We start from the raw sequence: 21,790 nt of genomic DNA on the forward strand, positions 1-21,790 counted from the left end.
AATTTTTAGGGCACCTTTTCTAGCCCTTTCCTCACATCAAGAGGTGAGCAGTGCTATCCTTAAAAGGCTGGTCAGACACCCAGGGGGTTGCCAAATCCCACTGCTGCTTCCAGTGAGAAATGACCCTATGGCCTGGGCCACCTGTGTGCAGGATTGTGACTGCAGCTCTCAGTGTATCTGCACCTGCTGCTTCATCAATTGCCAGTCACCACAGGACTTTGAGATAGGTATAATGGTAAAATGGTATGGGTTATGTTTTTTGATTCATGCTTAAATTTGATTTAAGTGAGGCAGAGTCGCACGAAGTTGTCAGCCTCACTCTCTCCTCCAGAGTCATCACAGTCCAGTGGCAGGACAGAATCAAGACAACTGGTGATGACTCAAGATGCAGTGGATTACCTTGGTGTCTTCGATGTCTAACCAAGCTCTAAGCACTCCACAGAGTGTGCTTCAGCTGCCTTCTTGGCTGTTGGAACAAGTTGTTCTTGTCTGACCATTCCACCAGGGGAAGTCTTCACATGCTTGGCGTAGACATCCCCCTAAATCATCAATGGCTTTGAGACTCTTTAGTTACCCTCAGGCTGGTTCAGCCCATCTGCCAAAATGGTTTATCAGGTATGGCCACTGTGCATGCCACAGCTTCTTGGAGGCACAGGTGAGAGTTGGGTGTAAAAGGTGAACACCAAAGGTGGAAAGCAGCCCTGAAAAGGGCTCAACAGCCATCACAGTCCTTGCTGAACACATCCTATCCCCCAAGAGCATGTAAGCAATTTTTATAGGTTGTACATGTTCTGTTATGCAAGACATATTTCCCTATTAGCCATGTTACAAAAGAAAATACTTACCACCACCCCAAAAAATAAAGTTACAAAAAGTATACTTAAATCTGCATTCAGAATTTCTGGAGCTGGATAGCATATTTTTACCACAGTACTTAAGAATTGCCCTAGATCAGGAGTGGGAACCTGCAGCCTCCAGGTCATACCTGGCCCTCTCAGTCCTGAAGTGTGGCTCTTTGACTGAATCTGAACTTCACAGTTTGGATTCAGTTAAAGGGCCACACTTGTTTACAAAGAGGGCCACATGTGGCATGGAGGCCACAGGTTCTCCATATCTATCCTAGATCATTGTATCTCTGAGAAAATCTAAGTCATTCACAATTCAACATAATACCATATTTCTGTTAGTGTTTAAACTATTCTTCTGATTCTGCGCACTTCACTTTGCATGAATTCATATAAGTCTTTCCAGGTTTTTCTGAAAGTATCCTGCAGTTGATTTCTTATAGAACAATAGTATTTCATCATAATCATATACCAGGAATTGTTCACAAAATCCCCAATTGATGGGCATCCCCTCTATTTCAAGTTTTGCCAACACAAGAAGAGCTGCCATAAATTGTATTTTACATTTAGGTCCCCTTCCCTTTTTATCTCTTTGGGATAAAGACCTAGTAAGTAGTGCATCAAGAGATAGTCATAGTTATAAAGCCTTTTGGGCATAGTTCCAAATGGTTCTCCAGAATGGTTGTATCAATTCAGTACTCAACCAACAGTGAATTAGTGTCCCCTCCAACATTTTTCATTTTCATTTTTTGGTCATATTAGTCAATGTGATAGGTGTTAGGTGGGACCTCAGAGTTATAAAAATATGTTTAATATAATCATACATGTATAGCTTATATCAGATTGCATGCTGTCTTGGGGAGGTGAAAGTGGAAGGAGGGGGAAAATTTGAACTCAAAATTTTGTAACAGTAAATGTTGAAAACTGAAAATACATAAATAAATGTTGATAAAAGAAGAAAAATAAAAATTCACCCTCATTGACAAAAGTAGAAGTGGGAAAGTGGAAGATGATGACTGCATGAGACATAAAGAAACCATAAAACAGGGAGGTGGAGCCAAGATGTCAGAGTAAAGGCAGGAACTAATCTGAGTTCTCCCCCAAACCCCTCCATATACCTTTAAAATGACTAAGTAAATTCTAGAGCAACAGAACCAACAAAAGAGAGAGAACCACATTTCCAGCCCAAGACAACTTGAAACATCAGCAGAAAAGGTCTGCTGCACCAGGGTGAGAGAGGAATGCAGCCCCGCATAGGCAGTGCCTGTGTAGACTGGGCACCAGCAAAGTTGGAGCTGGCCTTGTGGTGACTGAATTACTCACAGCAATAGTGGTTTCCAGACCTCTCACCCAGAGACAACAAAGACAACTTAGAAGGTCAGAAGGAAAGGTCTGTTACCACTGTGTGAGAGAGGAGTACAGTTCAGTGCAGGCCATTCCAGCCAAGCCTTGGTAACAGCAAACAAGGAGCAGACTTTGGGAGACACTGAAACAGTAGTGGCAGCAGCAGGGGCTGCTTCTGGAGCTGTCAGCCCACAAACAATAAGGGGGTCAAACAACTGGTCAGAAAGAGAGTACAGGGGTCTTTTTGCTAGCATTGAGGCAGGATTCTGTTGTTTTGCCCATACTCAGATCTGGGTTGCAGTCCTGGATGGCACTCCTAGGGTGAGGAGGAGCAAAGGCAGAGCAGAGCTTGTGGCAACAGTGGAGGGGCTACCCTCATCACAGTTTCAGGACAGAAAAGAATGATTCTGGTCACTCACAGACCAGAGCACAGGCCAAGAGAATAGTCAACACTTCTCTTCAGATCATACCATGTTGGAAGAACTGAAAACTTAGAGGTCCCTAGAATTATCTCTGGAAACAGTTGCACAAGGACTGTGAAGCTTGGGACAATGTGCCCTCCACCATAGAAGTAGTTACTTTAACAAAGACTTAAAGGTCAACTAATAGACTGGGAAAATGAGCAAAAAACAGAAAAAAAAAAACTAAAACTAAACAAAACAAAACTCTGATAATTTAAAGTTACTATGGTGACAAGGAAGATCAAAACACATTCAGAAGAAGATAACAAAGTCAGAGCTCCTATATCCAATGCCTACAAGAAAAATATGAATTGGTATCAGGCCATAGAAGAGCTCAAAACTTTTGAAAATCAGGTAAGAGAAGGAGAGGAAAAATTGTGAAGAAAAGTGAGTAATGCAAGAAAATCATGAAAAATGAGTCAACAGCTCCATAAAGGAGACACACACACACACACACACACACACACACACACACACACACACACAAATATTGATGGAAATAACCCCTTAAAAAACCAACTAAGCCAAATGGTATAAGAGGCCCAAAAAGCCAATGAGGAGAAGAATGCCTTATAAAGCAGAATTGTTCAAATGGATAAAAGAAGTCCAATGGCTCCCTGAAATAATTCTTTGAAAATTAGAATGGAATAAAACAGAAGCTAATGACTTTATGAGAAATCAAGAAACAATAAAATGAGATCAAAAGACTGGAAAAATAGAAGACAATGTGAAATACCTCATTGGAAAAACAACCAAACTGAAAAATGTATCAAGGAGAGACAATTTAAAATTTATTGAACTACTTGAAAGCCATGATAAAAAAAAAGAGCCTAGACATCCTCTTTTCAGAAATTATCCAGGAAATTGCCCTGATATCCTAGAACCAGAGGGGAAAATAGAAAATATTTTGCATATTCTTTCTTTCACAACATGATTATTATGGATATGTCTTGCATGACTGCACGTATATAACCTATTTCAAACTGCTTGCCTTCTCAATGGGGGAATGTGGGGTGGAGAAGGGAGGGAATTTTGAACTTGAAGGTTTAGAAATCAATGTTAAACATTGATTTTACATGTAACTGGAGAAAAAAATACTAAATGAAAGATTAAAAATGAAACAATAAAACAAAATTAAAAGAATGAAAAAAGTAGAAAAAATGTCTAATATCTCATGGTGGGGAAGAGACCTGGGAAATAGATCAAGGAGAGGAAATTTATGAATTGTTCCTGAAATTAATCACTTCCAGAATGATATTCCCAAATGAAAATTTGCAGGAATATTATAGCTAAATTTCAGAGCTCCCAGACCAAGGATAAAATATTGCAAACAGCCAGAAAAAGTAAATAAATAAAACTAAATAGTGTGGAGCCACAGTAAGGATAACACAGGATTTAGCAGTTTTACATTGAAGGATCTGAGGGCTTCTGATTATAACCAAATATCACATATTCAGCAAAACTGAGTATAATCCTTAGGGGGAAATGGATATTTAATGAAATAGAGGACTTTCAAGCATTCTTGATGAAAAGACCAAAGCTTGATAGAAAATTTGACTTTAAATACAACACTCAGTAGAAGCTTAAAAAGATTAATACAAAGGAGAAACCACAAGGGAGTCAATATGTTTAAACTGTTTACATTCCTACATGAGAAGATGATCCTTGTAACTCCTGAGAACTTTATCATTATTAGCAAAGTTAGAAAGAGTATACATAGACAGAGGGCATGGGTGTGAATTGACCATGATGGAATGATTTAAAACATAATTAAGGATTGAGAAAGAGGGATGCATGGGGAGAAGGTGGGAGGGAGAATGTTGGAATGGGATGTGGGGAAATTGGGACACTAATGCAGTGTTAGTGAACTGATCCAAACATTCTGGAGAATATTTTGGAATTATGGCCAAAGGGTTTTAAAACTATGCATACCTTTTGTCCCAGCAATACCACCACCACTTGCTCTGTATCTCAAAGAATTTAAAAAAAATTGAAAAAGAAAAATAAAAGGAAAAGGGTATATAGATATATTTATACACACAAATATTTATAGAAGTTCTTCTTGTGGTGGCAAAGAATTTGAAGTTGAGGGACTACCCATCAATTAAGGAACAGCTGAACAAGTTGAGGTATATGATTGGGATTGGGTTTTATTGTGCTCTAAGAAATGAGAAGCAATATGATTTCAGAAAAAAAAACCGGGAAGACTTTCATGAACTGAATCAAATTGAAGTGAGTAGAACCAGGAGAACATTATACACAATATCAGCAAACTTGTATAATAATAAACTGTGAATGACTTAGGTATTCAAATCAATAAAATTATCTGAGAAAATTCTGAAGGACTTATGAGGAAAAATGCTATCCATCACCAGAGAAAGAAATGATGGAGTCTGAATTGAAGGATTTTTTCTTATTTACTTTATTTCTTTTTTTTCTTTCCTTTCTCTTTTGGTCTGTGTTTTCTTTGCAACATGGCCAATATGGAAATATATTTGCATAACTGCACATATATAATCTATATTAATTTACTTGCCTTCTCAAATAGTGAAATAGGGAGGGACAGAGGGAAATAATTTGGAACTCAATATTTTTTAAAAAGATTATTAAAAATTGTTTTTAATTTGCTATAAAATAAACAAATCTTTTCAAAAAAACATAAGGAATTGGACTTTGAGACTAGAAACCAGGAGTTTTTCACTTTGGGAAAAATTGTTTTAAAAATATATTGATAATCATATTTCAATATAATTAATTTTCTTTGTAATACAAAGTAGTTTATTTTATTCATCAAAAATATTTATTGTAAATAAACAAATGAATGCATGAACAAGTGAATAAACAAATGAATAAGTAGATGAAAAAATAGATAAATACATAGGTGGATTGATGAATGAATAAATGAATGAGTGAATGAAGCCCAGTCTTAAACCCAGGTGATCTGGCTCCAAAGCAAGCCATCTTTCCACTGACCATAATTGAATAATAGAATGTGGCTTTCATGTGGAGTCTGAGAAATTGAGTTAAAATATGAATTGTCCTATATGATGAGTCCTTTTTCTTTGTGGGACGTCCACTTTTCCAATGAACAACTGGGTTTGCACTAAAGGGCTCCCAATGATGCTACAAAGCCATTGTGAGTAATCTGACTCTCTAAAATTGCATGAGTAACTTAAAGGTTTTGTTTAGAGCAAATGATGAAATAATAACTACTAGATCTGTATTCCAAAGGTCATAAAAAAGAGAAAAGGAACTACATGTGCAAAAATATTCGTCATAACTTTTTTGTGGTGGCAAAAATTGGAAATTGAGTGGATGGCCATTCATATTCCAACATGTGGTATATGAATGTAACAGAAGATTATTATGCTATCACAAATGATGAGCAGGCAGATGTCAGAAAAACCTGGAAAGACAAATGAAGTGATGAAAAGTGAAATGAGCAGAACCAGGAGAACACTGTACATAGTAACTACAATATTGTATGATAATCAACTATGATTGACTTAGCTCTTCTCAGCAATACAATGATCCAAGATAATTCCAAAAGACTCATGATGAAAAATGCTATCCAAGAACAGAGGTAATGCAAAAAATTGGGGGAAAAAACTCTCATAGACACTCATAGAATATGATTGGGTCAGAATATTGTTGTGGTACAGGATACAAGATGGTAGATTTAGAAAAATATGGAAGAACTTGGATTTATGAAGGAAGATGGTATACACCTTCAAAGAAACAGAGGTCAAGTGAAAATAAGCATAATAAGAAAGGGGACAAGATGGTGGCTGAAAAGCAGGGACTTGCTTAAGCTCTCCCCCAGGTCCCTCCAAACACCTGTAAAAAAATGGCTGTGAACAAATTCTAGAGCTGCAGAACCCATGAAATAGCAGAAGGAAGCAGAAATGACAGTGATGCAAGAAAATCATGAAAAACAAGTCAATGACTTGCTAAAGGAGACCCCCAAAATACTAAGGAAAATAACACCTTTAAAATAAACCAACTCAAGTGCCAAAAGAACTCCAAAAAGCCAATGAGAAGAAGACTGCCCTGAAAGGCAGAATTAGCCAAATGGAAAAGGAGGTCTAAATGAACACTAAAGAAAATACTACCTTAAAAATTAGATTGGAGCGAGTAGAAGCTAGTAACTTTATGAGAAATGAAGATATTATAAAACAGAACCAAAGGAGTGAAAAAAATGGAAGACAATGTGAACTATCTCATTGGAAAAACCACTGACCTGGAAAATAGATCCAAGAGAGATAATTTAAAAATTATTGGACTACCTGAAAGCGAAGATCAAAAAAAGAGCCTAGACATCATCTTTCAAGAAATTATCAAGGAAAATTGCCCTGATTCTAGAACCAGAAGGTAAAATAGAAATTGAAAGAATCCACAGATTGCCTCTTGAAAAAGATCCCAAAAAGAAAACTCCCATGAACATTGTCACCAAATTCCAGAATTCCCAAGTCAAGGAGAAAATACTGCAAGCAGCCAGAAAGAAACAATTCAAGTATTGTGGAAACACAATCAGGATAACATAAGATTTAGCAGCTTCCACATTAGGGGATCAAAGGGCTTGGAATATGACATTCAGGAGGTCAAAGGAATTAGGATTAAAACCAAGAATCACCTACCCAGCAAAACTGAGTGTAGTACTCCAAGGCAAAATATGGATTTTCAACAAAATAGAAGACTTTCAATCTTTCTCAGTGAAAAGACCAGAGCTGAATAGAAAGTTTGATTTTCAAACAGTAGAATCAAGTGAAGCATGAAAAGGTAAACAAGAAAGAGAAATCATAAGGGACTTACTAAAGTGAAACTGTTTTACTTACATTCCTACATCTAAAGATGATATGTGTAATTCATGAGACCTTTCTCAGTATTAGGGTAGTTGAAGGGAATATACATACATACATACATACATACATACATACATACATACGTACATACATATATATGTATGTATGTATATATATATATATATATATATATATATATAGACAGAGGGCACAGGGTGAGTTCAATATGAAGGGATGATATCTTAAAAGAATAAAACTAAGGGATGAAAGAGGAATATATTGAGAGAGGGAGAAAGGGAGAGATAGAATGGGGTAAATTATCTCACATAAAAGTGGCAAGAAAAAGCAGTTCATTGGAAGGGAAGAGGGGGCAGGTGAGGGGGAATGAGTGAATCTTGCTCTCATTGAATTTGACTTGAGGAGAGGATAGCATACACACTCAATTGGGTATCTTACCCCACATGAAAGTAGGGGGAAGGGGATAAGAAAGGGGGTGATAGAAAGGAAGGCAGATAGGGGGAAGAAGTAATCAAAAGCAAACACTTTTGAAAAAGGACAGGGTCAAGGGAGAAAATTGAATAAAGGGGGACAGGATAGTATAGAAGGAAATATAGTTAGTCTTTCACAACATAACTATTTATGGGAGTGTTTTGCATAATGATACATGTGTGGCCTATGCTGAATTGCCTGCCTTCTTAGTGAGACTGAGTGGGGAGGGAAGAGGGGAGAGAATTTGGAATTGAAAGTTTTAAAAGAAGATGCTCAAAAAATTTGATTTTGTATGCAACTGGGAAATAAGATATACAGGCAATGGGGCATAGAATAAGATATACAGGCAATGGGGCACCTTGCCCTACAAGAAAGTAAGGGGAAATGGATGGTGGGGGAGAGAGAGTGAGGTGATAAAAGGGAGGGCTGACTGGGGAATCAACAATCAGAATATATGCCATTTTGGAGTGGGTGGGGAGGGTAAAAACTTTGTAACTCAAAATCTTGTGGAAATCAATGCTGAAAACTAAAAAAATATTAAATAATAAAGTATGCAATAAAAAAAGAAAATAAGCATAATATGGTCTTATGTTTATGCATTTGGGTGTATATTTGTATATATATGAGTTTATGGATATCTATGCATATGTATGCATATTTGTGTGGGTATATATATATAGATGTACACACATTCATGCATACATACATACATACAGACATGTATGTGTGTGTGTTTGTCTACTTAATTATAGAGTACTGGGGTAGGGGGAGTGGAAAATAAAGCAAAAAGTAAACAGCAGAGGACAAAAGAAAACACACAAGGAAGCAAACAAAAGTTAGAGAGGTTGAAAATAATATGTATTATTATATAGATTTTCTTGAAATGGAAATTTATTGCTTTATATTGAATCCTCACTAATGTTCTGTTATGTACATGGTAGTGTTTTTTTCCTTTTCTTTTCTTTTTTGAAATTAAGTTTAAAATAAATTCAAAAATAAAAAAGGGGGAAATGTGCTATCCACATATAGAGAAAGAACTGATGGAGTCTGAATGCAGATCAAAGCATACTATTTTCATTTTATTTTTTAGTAGTTTTTACTTTTGCAAATTGTAATTGTTTTGCACACTGTTCATTCTTTCACAACATCACTAATATGGAAATAGGTTTTACATGATTGCACATGGATGAGGGTAGGCAGTGAGGGAGAAAATTTAGAACTCAAAATTTTATAAAAAATGAACATTTAAAATTGTCTTTACATATAATTGGAAAAAATAAAATGCTATTAAAAACACAAGTAAAAAGGAATACTTGCTTGCAGTCAGGAACGTTATTCAATAGGAAGATCAAATGAAAACCAAGGTGAAAGAATGAAATTTTGATGTGGTCAGATAGTCCATGACATAGCAGAAATTGCTCTGGGCATGGATGAAGAAGACCAGCACTTTGTTTCTCACACAGGGGATGCTACAGAGACCTGGGTGTGATTGATATGGAGATACTTTGAAAAGTATAATATGTGACATTAAAACGTTAACTATATGTGTATACACACATATGCACACATACACACATGTGTACATGAACACACACAAATATATACATGTGTTCATGTTACAAATGTATGCATGCATACATGTAATTATTAGGAACTGGATCTGTGATTTAATTGGTAAAGATAATATACTAGTGAGGAAACTGCCTCTCTCCAAGAAAATCTGTACTTTTTTTTTTTTTAACAATCCGTGGTCTTAGTTGTTTAAAACACTACGAAGTGATTATGACTTGACTATGGTTATGTGAACAGTATTTTGTATCAGAAGGAGGGTATGAATGAGGTTCTCCTGGCTCTAAAGCTGCCTCTTTCAAATAAATATATATATTTGAATTTTGGACCCAGGACCACGTGTTTTCAAGTTTTAGCTGATGATACATAGACACACGCGTGCGTGCACACACACACACACACAAACATGCACAAATATCTTAATCTGAGTGACATGGTCTTACAGCTAGGACAACTTAGAGTTCACCTCCTACCTCTGATATAAAATACTGGCCTTGTGACCCTAGGTAACTCACTGGACCTCACAGTACATAAACACAAGGGCATATATTTGTATGTGAATTATGTGTATATACTCATACATATAAATACATATAAATATGTGTGCATATTTGTATACATTTATATATGTGCAAGTATGTACATAAATATATCCAAAGACCCACACAGAAATGTGAGAGAGTTCTACTTACTGTTTTAGGGATTGATGAAATAACTGCTTTTTCTTACTGAACTAGGTACTGATATATAACCTTGTGTAGTCTAGAATCACGAGACAGTTTTGGACAACTCCAAAGCATACGGAACAGCAGAAATGGTGTAGATATCATTCTGATCCTATATGAAGTTGATTTCTTCTATGTTTGCATACTCTGAAATCTTTCCATGTCATGTAACTGGGAGGTCACGAATATTTGGTATGGTATCTTCTATTTAACATATTTTTCTTAATTTCTTTAAATGCGTCATTATTAATTTCAAGTGTTTATTGACAATATAGAGACTTGGGGAAAAATATCAACTAATATGCTATTATAATAATTCAGGCTGAACTAAAGTCATTGCTGGTATGCAGAGAGAAGGGAGGGGATGTCATGATGTTGTGTAGGTATAGTAAAAAAGATTTGGTGTCAGAATGGATATGTGGGGTGATAAGTAATGAGTAATAATATTAATAGCTTACATTCATATAGTGATTTCATGGTATGCAAACTGTACTATCTCATTTGATCCTCATAACAACTCTATGAGGTGTACTTCAGGCATTACTAGTATCATTACTAAAATGATGAAACTGAGTAGAGATAGAGAAATAGCATGTTTCTCTAGGCTCATACAACCTCCAGAATTTGTTCAATTTCTTGTGAGGAATACAATCAAAGGGGTCCTTCATAATTTTATTTTGCCTTCAGTCCCCTCCTCCATTCACCAAATTTTATCAAACTTTTGCCAACCACATCCCCCTCCCTCCCTACATATTCTCCACCCCAGTATCTATAGCTAGAGAGAAAATTTGTCATTACTTGAAGCTTCATTGTGCCAATCTGGCATAACAATAGTCCAATAGTTCCCATGCACTGTTCCTTTACAATTCAGTTATAAAAGCAAGAAAATGAAGGCCAAAATATTGCCCTTGTCTGGGAAAACCTTTCCATTGGCAATATCCATGGGCTTCCATTTCCTGTACTCTCACAAGCTAATGATATTAGATAGGACAGAGCTAAGTCCCTTTTGACTTTGAAAAATTCAAATAATTTGGCATTCAACTTTGGAAAAAGTACAAGGAGCAGAGAAATCCAACAGGATGACTTTTAAATTGCTTAGAGTGAAATGTTCATGATAAATGGGGATGATATCCAAATTGTATGAACACTGAAAGAAGGAACCTGACTCGATATAAAGAAGTACATTATAATTATTGCTGAAAGAGGGTTTCCCCTATTTTATAGGTAGGAATTAGATGACTCTTACAACAGTATGACTTTAGAATTCCCTGAAAAAGTAACCAATTCCATTTCAATAGAAATCTTTATTCCAGAGGATTTTGAAAGAAGTTTGACTAATGTTAAATAATTGCCACTAAAATGAGATGAAAGGAAGAAAGGTACTGCAAATATAGGTTTGATCTCCTTACTAAGAACATGAATAGCAACCATGGGTAACACCAGTTTATAATACAAGTCAATTTTCAAAATATTACAAAGGTAAGAGTACAGTTAGCAATGGTAGTGCATGCCTATGATTCCTGATACTGGGGAAGTTGAGGCTGGTAAATCACTTGAGCTTAGGAGTTCCAAGTTTAGTAGGGCTAATGCCCATGTTTTCAGGCTAAGTCCAATTCTGAGATAGGGACACACCACCCTTCCTCATAGAGGGCTAGAATGGAGGACTAGCAGATGGGCTAAGGAGAATTGAAGTAGTCCAGGTCAGAAATGGAGCAAAGTTTCTATACCAGTTAGTAGAGAGATTGGTCTTGTGAGTTTTCGTTGTACTTACAGCCTACATAAAATAGGGAGACTCAGTAAGAAAAAAATAGCTAGCATTTATAGAATATGGTTTATGAAGTGCTTTACAAATATCTCATTTTATCATTCTAGATAATAACCCTTGGTCCTTCCTTACAGTTGAACAAATCAAGGAAGGTAGAGATTCACTGACTTGAACAGGGACAGAAACTGGTACATGATTGGTGCTCAATTTGAACTCTTGTCTTCCTGAATCTAGATATACTGCTATATATACTGTTCCAATTAGTTGAAAAAGGAAAAGAAAGGAAGAGAGAAAGAAAGAGAGAAAGAGAAAGAGAGAAAGAAAGAAAGAAAGAAAGAAAGAAAGAAAGAAAGAAAGAGAAAGAAAAGAAGGAAGGAAGGTAGGAAAGGGAGGGAGGAAGAAAGGAAGGGAGGGAGGAAGAAAGGAAGGGAGGGAGGAAGAAAGAGAAAGAGGAGGGAGGGAGGGATAGGGGAAGTTGGGAGGGAGGGAAAAAGGGAGGAAGAAAATAAGTAAAGAACAAAGAGCATTCCATTAAGCAGGTGAGGATAAAATGAGGTTGCAGAAAGCTTGGCATAAGACCCAACTATGCCATATAATCTTAAAATAATTTGTAGGAGAACCAAGAAAGGACACAACAAATTGAAATTAAATAAAACAGAACTGCTAATATTACTAGCAATCTATTCTCATCAACAGAAACAGTAGAACCTTTAGTGCCTCATTACACAAGTGTTATGTGAGGAAGTGGAATTGCTGGTAAAAAAAAGGACACTTGAGGAAAAACAAACAAACAAACAAACAAACAAGTTTATGAAATATGTAGAAAGAAAATCTGTGCTAGTGTTGACAGAGGTCTAAATTAATTCAGAAATTGATATTAAAGATATAATAAAAAAGAGAAACTTCTAAATGAATATAAACTACCATGGAGAGTATTATAATCAAGGAAAGATAATTGAGAAGATATTAATCTTACTCAACCATATTCCTACTCTCTGGGATCTACACAATCCTTGGGAGACTGACCAATACACTCATTGAGAGTAAACTAAGAGAAAACATGAGTAGAAAACAATCTTTTTATAGGTCATTCCATAGATCAGACCACAATTTTACCATTACACAAATGATTCAGAGTCCCAGAGGATAAGAAATCACACAACTTTTATTCCTTATTGATTTGGAAGCAAAATGAAATATGCAATAGTATAGAACAACCCAGTCTTAAAGCTTCTCCTCCAATCAGATGTCTCTCATACATATGTAAAAATTATTTACCATCTTGAAACCTATTGCCAATGATGACTTGTATGAAAAAAGTATCTTAAAGGTATCCTCAAGGACATAAATGATTTGAAAATAAGATAAGTTGACATGAAGTATAATAATTGAAAGTCTGACTTGCACTGTTTGTACTGGTATCTACATAATATTCGAAACGAAACATAATTCAGAAGAAGACCTTCTCTATGGAGAGTTAATTGAAAGACATGTACAAGAGTTGCTCAGGATAAGAAGGCACAAATCAGTTTTGATCAGTAGTAGTGGACAGAGCACCCACACTAGATCACAGAGCCATCAAAATATTAATAATAACTCCTCTGACCCTCTTAGACCTAGCTGCTTTCCTGGCAGCTGTTTGGAAAGAGAGCCATCAATTTCCCTCTCTTCAGCATGACTGTCCCTGACCAACTCCCTTGAGATCTCATCTCCGACCCACTTACACATATCCCTCCATGTGGGAATGGCAGCATTGAACTACAAAGACAACACAGTAAATCACGGGCTTTATGATTCTTGTTCAGCTGCTACCCGATTTCAGAGTTAGCTTGCTGTATCACGTCACTGTCTACCAGCAGCTTAAGGAACGACGAATGACACTGGCTCAGGCAAGCAGCTGTTGCCACTGGTATTTATCTTACCTCAAAGAGAATCAAACTCTAATACTGGGCTATGTTTGACATTTCAGTCCTTGGGATTAGAACAACCAATCCAGTAGGCACTGCAAATGATGGTAGGTCATGTAGTAGAAAGAGTACTAAACTTGCAGTCAGAGACATCTGGCCTATAGTTTTGGATCTATTGCATTACCCGAGTCAGTCAAGCCCCCCATCAGTTTCCTCATCTCTAAAATGAGAGGGCTTGACTAGTCAATATGAAGGTGCCATCTATCTCTAAAGTCTTTGATTCTATAATTACGTGATGACTGGGAGCCCAGACACTAAAGGACAAAGGGTAAGCATTCATCTTAGAGTCTTGTGTGGCCATGCGTGAGTAATTTACTGTTTCTGAATCTTAATTTCCTCATCTATAAAATAGGGGGACTAGTACCTGAAATATCTAAGTAACAATTGCTAGAAGGAAAAGCTTTCCCTACATGCAATATGAAGTGAAGTAAGACTGTTATTATCTCTGGCCAATTTCAGAATTCACAAAGAAGAACCAGGTGGGATTCTTTTCAGAGTTATCATCCATCTTGTGAACAGCCATGTGAAAACTCAGGCTAAGTGGAAACAATTTACAAGGCAGGATTCAGCTTAAAATCCTGTAGTCTGCCCCATTTTTTAATGTGGTGCTCCAGGGCATTCTGCATATGTCAAAAAGGAAATGATGGCTCTCCAGTAGAAAAGACTTTTCCCCCTCTTTTTTTCTTATAGTATTAGCTACTACCAACTTTCTGACAATCTATATTCCTTTACATATGCTGCTATAAGGGCTTAAGGCTACCAGTTTCTTTGTGAGCTAGAAGTCTTAAAGAATATTGGGTTGGCAAATGGGAAACTTGACTACTGGTCCTTCCTTTTCTGCCATTTATTTGCTATATGAACTTGGAAAAGTCCCTTATTTCCTGGACCAAACTTATTCATCCTCCAACACCCATTTGCCAGATAACAGAGCTCAACTAGACAGCCTCTGATATTTTTTTTTCCTAACTCTGGCACCCTATGTTTGGAATTCAACGCTTCTGAGTTCTAAGGTCCCTCCCAGTTCTAACAATCTGTGTTCCAACAATCTGTTCAAATGTCCCTTTCACTTCTGATGTGCTATATGTTCCAAGGGCCTTTTCAGCTTTAACACTATATGATTCTATGAAAGCCCAGTCCATGGTGGGTGTGAGTGGGGAAGCAGCCAGCCAGCTGGGACAACATAGGTGGAAAAAAAAGCCCTGCATGAACCTGCTGTTTGCTTAAAGAGGTCTCTGATCAGTAAACAGGCCACATTCTCTAATCAGCTATTCTACGGGGGACTTTCCATGGCCTATGCCTATATCCATTCCTGATTACACTTCTCCAATGCCACCTATCTACACTTTTCACACATTGTAGCAAGCAGCACTCCCTGGATATTTAATTCATGCATTGTAAAATGAAAGCTCCTGCTTGTTGATGGTTCTGATCTCAGCGGCTGCTGCTCCCAGCCACAGCTGCAAAGGTAACAATTAGCAATCCATTATCTTCTATCTTCAGGGCTCTGTATTGCCAGGTATCATAGAGATGCTTGGCTGATAGGACAGTCACTAGCTGCCATTGAAATTCAGCAAAGCTTGGCCCCAAGTTTATACAGATTAAGGCATTACCTACCTGGTTGGATTTGAGACATACTGATAGTTAGGCTGCTCATTTCTTACCTATATGCTTCAGTGCATGAGAGTGGGAGAGAGCTATAGAATCCCAGATTTAGAAGGGGTATCAGAGATTACCAAGTCTTTTTTTCTCATTTTATAGATGAGGAAAATAAGGCTTTGAATGGTAAGCAAGACCAACACAAGGTCACACAACTATTGAGCAGCTAAGGAAAAATCAGATCCCAGTGATTTACAGGATGTCAGGACACCTTGTTGATTTAATTTGGTCTCACACAATAATAGTTTCTGCTGCATCAATTCTCTCCTTCCCTTTCTCACTTCCCCACTCCACTTCAGGCACCTCATTACTTTTCATGTAGACTACTGAAACAAGCTCTATTTGTAGTTCTCCTGGCTTTCAGTCTCTTACCCCTTGAACCCATCCTTCAAATGATACCAGATTCATATCCAGAAAGCAGAATTCTAATGACTTATTTCTCTTACTCAAAACATTTCAATATCTTTTCCTTCACTCCAGTCTGTGATAATGAAGTATTCCTTTTACTTGCCAAAGGCAAATTGTCTACATGTAGCCATGATCTCTTCCCATCTTGCTTTCTCTAGCAGATTGCCCACATCACCATTCTCATCTTTTTACCCATCCTTAATCTCTCCCCATCTATTGGCTCTTTCTCTTCTGTCTTCAAAAATGCCCAAAGTCCCATCCTTAAACCAAATGAACAACAGCAAAAAGCAAAAATAACTTCAATAGATCTTACCACGCCTAGACTTCATAAACCATTAAAAAGATAGAGGTTGCTATTGTAAGGGTCATTTGGGGTGAGTGGATTCTTAATCCTATTCCATTGTCAGGTAAAATGTACTTTTCTAGATGGAACCAGCAATCTGTAACTTTGGTATACATTCCAAAAAGTTGGATGCAAAGTATTTCTGTTTGGATAGATCTCCAAATATCTTAAACCCAAAGAGCACATTAATATGGTGGTACCAGCACTGAGTAGAATTTAAGCTGCAAATCATAAAATGTCAGAGTTTGGGTGGAGGGAATGGAACATGGAATTTATAGCTAGAAAAGACCTTAGAAATCACCTAATTCTCCCATTTCACAGATGAGGAAACTGAGAGCCTTGAAGATGAAGTGGCTTTCCTAATGTCACATAGAGAATGATTAGCAGAACCATAATTAGCATCCACCTGCATTGAGTTCTAGCTCAATTTTCTTTTAGATTGAATGCAAGCTCCTTAAGGATAGGGAAGGATTTTGTCATTGTATTACCAGGAACTAGTACAGTACTCAGAATATTGTACATACATAAAATGGTTATCTATTGATCATTTAGTTGGCTTCCATTGCATCGTTCTGTCCTCCAATTATGTATGCTTATCATGTATACTTTACCTCAACACAAGAAAGCTTGAGTATGAAAAACACACACACACACACACACACACACACACACACACACGGACACATGCAGCCATTTCTGAGGTAAGTAAAAAAAAGATCTATTTTTCAAAATGAAACAATATAAAATTTTTTTTAAAACTGACAACACATCAAAATTCTACTGGGGAAAACCAGAAAACAAATCTATACTAGCAACTGATTGGAGCCCTTTATGGGATGGTCTCACTATTAGGTTCTAGCATAATGAAAAAGAGAATAATAAAACACAGATCAAGAAAAAAAATCTGCAGAATTAGAGCTATTATTGGAACACATCCCCATAGTAATAATAATAATAATAGCATTTATATAGTACTTACTGTATTCCAGATATGTTAGAAAATGTATCCATTTGATCCTCACCACAACCCTGTGAGGTAAGTGCTACTATTATCCTCAGTTTATAGATGAGGTAACCAACACCCATGACTTGCCCAAAGTCACTAGCAGCTGAAAAGTGTCCAAGGATGGATTTGAACTCAGATCTATCCAGTCCCTAGGCCCACTTGTCTATCCACTACACCACCTAGCTAATTTCTCATCTAACAAGGACTTTTCAATCTAGACACCCAAATTTTGCTAATCATCATTTTCTTTTCTTTTTCTTTTCTATTCTTTACAGCTTGACTCCTGTCTTTTATGAATCCCACCATGAAAAAGCTCAATTTGCATTGACCATTACTTATTTTTGCTCCATTCTGTTTATATACTGTTTGCACATCATTAGCAGTAACTTGCTTAGAAAATTCTTCAGTTTCCGGAAAAAAAAAGCACTTGAATTTTAACATCATAATTTAAAGGAAGTAGATGAAACCGAAATTTAAAGGAATTCTGTGGAGAGTCCTTAAATTAAAAAAAATGAATAATTAGTGTCAGATTTATATGCATGAAATGTATAAATCATGATATACCAACATCCTTTTTTGTTGGCTAATGGTTATTGCTGTTTTCTGTTTTCATCTGCTCATTGTTGTTTGTTTGCAGAAGACCTAGGCTTGATTTCTGACTTTATAATTTACTAGCTATATACCCCTTCTCCTTCAGATCCCAGTTTTTTTTATCTGTCAAATGGGGATAATAATAGCCACACTGTTTATCTCCGAAGATTTGTATTATGACCCAGTGATACTATTTATGTTGACTCCTTTCTAATTATACTATATAAATGCAAGCTGTAATTATAATTATAACCTTCCAGGGAAGGGTTGAGCATGTCATTCCCCTGCTAAAAACTTCTAGTGGCTTCTCTGTTGATACTTTCTGCTTTCAGCCTGCCCCCACCCCCACCCCCAGACATTCATTACCCAGGGAAGCAGTCCTTTTAGGGGAGGGGAATAGGAACTGGCAATGGTCTTTGCCAGAGCTGTAGCCCATAGCCTCTTAGCATCTATAGCTACTGAAGACCTGGAAAACAAAGTTCTCAACACCAAAGTCCTGGGAATTGTCAAGTGGCTCAAAATAAGAAATGTTTTTATGAGTACAGGTAAACTTAAAGAAAATGACTTTGTCACTGAACCTTAAGGTCCACCAGGTTCTCCCACCTAACTTGCAGCTGAAGTCTCCTATTTGTGTGATTGTTTCCATTCAAAAGTAAGCACTTTGACAACAGAGAATTTCATGCTTTTCTGTTTTCATTTCTAGCCCTTGTCACAGTGGTTTGAATGTGGAAAATAAATGTTTTTGCTATCATTCATTTGTACATACTAAAGTACAAATTCCTCATCCATGACCCTCCATGATCTATCCACTACCTAACTTTTCCAGCCATATTTAATACAAATCCCCTTCACTGGCTCTATGACCTAGCCAAATTCATTTACTGTTCATTCTCTAAACTCAGTACTCTATTCGTAAGATGACACAAAGTTCTTAGAATGTGATTCTTTCTCACTTTTACCTCTGAGTACTGTTTTCCCCTCTAACTAGCTTATGGGATACTTTCCCTGCTCTACTCCCTCACAGACTTTTTTTTTGTTTTAGTGTTCTCTCCCCCCACCTCAATTTACCTCAAATTTGCTTATCTTTGTTCACATTGCTTCTTCTGAGTAGGATGTAAAGTCCCTGAGAGCAGCATTAATTTTAAGATTGACTTTATATCTAGTGTCAAGTAATACAACATAGACCAATTGATGTGATTTTAAAGTGTAGATGTTGATATCTAGAAACTATCTTAAGCTACAGGATAAAGTGACTGAAACAGATCATAGAAATCATCTTGCTTAAAGCCCTCAGTGGAAACTGAAGCCCAGAGAAAGGAGATGATTTGGCCAAAGTCACACAATGAGTTAATGGTTAGATTGATGATTATTACTTCCATTTTCTGTGGGTGAATCTAGGTCTTAAACACTAATGCAGAACACCTTTCACTCCACCTTCAGTTTACTGCAGTTCAGTGATATATTATAATAACTCAGTTTAATGATATGCAGAGTTACATAATGATCATCTCATGTGTGTCTATGTGGAATTCTGCCCACTATGAGGTGGAATGGGTTAAAAAACACAATGAATCAAAACACCATACCTATGTTTATTGAGGAATCGGCTGATAAATGTTTTAGATTGCAATCTCATCTTCCCAGGTGAGGGAGATTAAGAGGAATCTGTTGTGTTTATTTCAGTAAATATTCCCAGAGGGAATTCCATTGGAGGCTTTGGGTTTTTAATGAATTGAATAAATATGCCAAATTCTTGAGTGGCCTTGCTACTAGATGGGATGCTAAGAAAGAGGAAATCACAGATAATCTCATTTCTCACTCTAGGCATTGTTTTTAATCTCTTACCTAATTGGTATCTCTAAGAAGTATTGCTATAAAGAGTATTGGAATGGACTGATTGTGATTTTATCATCTCTCCACCCTTTCTTCTATACCAGACCTGCACACCTTGTAAACTTCTTTGAATGCCAAATAGGTAAGACTAGAGACAGACTGACAATGTTTAGCTGCCTCAGGTCACATAACAAACTGGAGAGTGCACAGTGGCAACCCTACATTTTTTTTGTGGGGTGACTGAAATCCTTTGGCAGCTGTGGGCATATTTTGTGCAGTCCTGTTCTATACCATCCTCCTTTTATCCTTTCCCTCTTTCTACTCCTTAAGAAGTAAAAGGCAAAATTAAACTTGAGGCTTTTTTTTAAAATGTTATTAATTTAGAAATTTGACAACAAATCTGTGGCTCCTTAGAGTTATCTGGAGGGCAAAACTCAAAAAAATAAATGATTCTCTGACTTGAAAACCCCTTTTCATGAAATCAGAGATAATATTTAAGTCCCTTTTCTGCTTCTATCATGCTATGTTCTAGTCATTAAATTGTTATGTTCTAAGGTCTATTCCGAGACCAACATTCTTCACATCTTTGACTCTAAGGTTCTAGTTGCCAATTTAGCAATATTTAGCAGATAGATTCCAGGCTAATAGTTTTTCCTCTAGGATTAGCTTCCATCTACTCAGCATATATCCTGAATATTCCAAATTATTTTCATCTTATTTTCACATTGAAAATGAGGGAAATAGGAACTATTTTTGCTTTTATTTGTATAGTCAGAGCTTAACACAGTGCTTGACATATAGTAAGTAGTTTAAAAATACATGTTGATTGACCATTTTGTTTCACACTAGCCAAGTGATCCCCTAAGACAAGTAAGGTTATTGACCACCAGCATTTTCCATCTTGGCATTCCACCCACACCTCAGCCCTTAGCATTAATTAGAATTCATCACTTTCTTAACAATATATCATGAGACAAAGACAGAAAGTAAATCCTTGTGTTGAAGTCGACTAAATCCAAATGACAAACTCAGTACTCAATGAGGTGACTTTTCAAGCTAGAAAATAAAAAAAAAAAAGCATCTATCCTCCTATCAATGGCTAGGGCAGAAAAAAATGAAGATAGACAGGGAGGTTAGTCAAGGCAAAGCAATATCGATATGGACACTATAAGTGAAAACTGATCTTGAGATCAAGCTTTGATTCAACCCTAAAATTCTTGCATAGTTTATGTTAAGTCATGGATTACTTAGAGGGTGTGGAAAGCACTAAACAGAGGGGTTGGGTTCCGTGATTAGGTTAGTGATTACACCTGCCTAAGAGAGGGAATGAGGGAATGGTAGTTAATGGAAGAGCTCTAACATTATGGAAAGAAATGAACATTTGAATCATTTCTGTTTGCATTCAGACAGAAGAATTTACAAGTATTTAATTTAAAGACCAGTTGAGGTTAGCCCCAGAAGCCCATTTGATCCTGTTAAGTTGTGTAGAGTCTTTTGTTCTCATCTACTGTCTCATCAGTTCTTTTCACAAAGACAATACATACTTTGACACCTGGGGGTAGGGGATGACAATTATTGCTAGTGAATCAGACTCTCATGAAAGCTGAGTGGCAGCTTCCATGTGGTGAATGAAATCAGGTCTGTCTCTTAGCGCAGAATTCCTTCTCTGGACATTAATTTCTCTTTGCTATTTTCTGGCAGTCACTAAATTACCTTTCCAGTGAACTTCTCAACATTCTCACTATCTTTTTTTTTTTTCATGACTCTCTAGAGCATAAGGGGACTTTGATAACCACTCTGTTGCTATCATTCTAGAGGTATTACTGTTCTGCATGACATTAACCACAGCCTTTTTTTTTTTTGAGGATATGGTTGGAGGAAACTCAGAGAGGTTAGATTAATTTTCAAAAGTTACAGAACTAATAAGAGTCATCATAGCAAGCTAGATCTTCATCTATTTGCCTACCCATATGTGACATCTAATGA

At 36.7% G+C, this 21,790-nt stretch overlaps 1 protein-coding gene across 1 annotated transcript in view; it reads right to left on the bottom strand.

Moving 5' to 3' along the window:
- Positions 1-15,106, bottom strand: part of LOC118842176 (dol-P-Glc:Glc(2)Man(9)GlcNAc(2)-PP-Dol alpha-1,2-glucosyltransferase-like) — a 140,899-nt gene extending 125,793 nt beyond the window's left edge. Inside the window, 1 exon segment of the mRNA XM_036749792.1 lies at positions 14,996-15,106. Coding sequence (XP_036605687.1) covers positions 14,996-15,106 — 111 coding nt within the window.
- Between the last annotated feature and the right edge of the window lie 6,684 nt (positions 15,107-21,790).

Source organism: Trichosurus vulpecula, chromosome 3 (genome assembly GCF_011100635.1).
Source record: "Trichosurus vulpecula isolate mTriVul1 chromosome 3, mTriVul1.pri, whole genome shotgun sequence".
NCBI lineage: Eukaryota > Metazoa > Chordata > Mammalia > Diprotodontia > Phalangeridae > Trichosurus > Trichosurus vulpecula.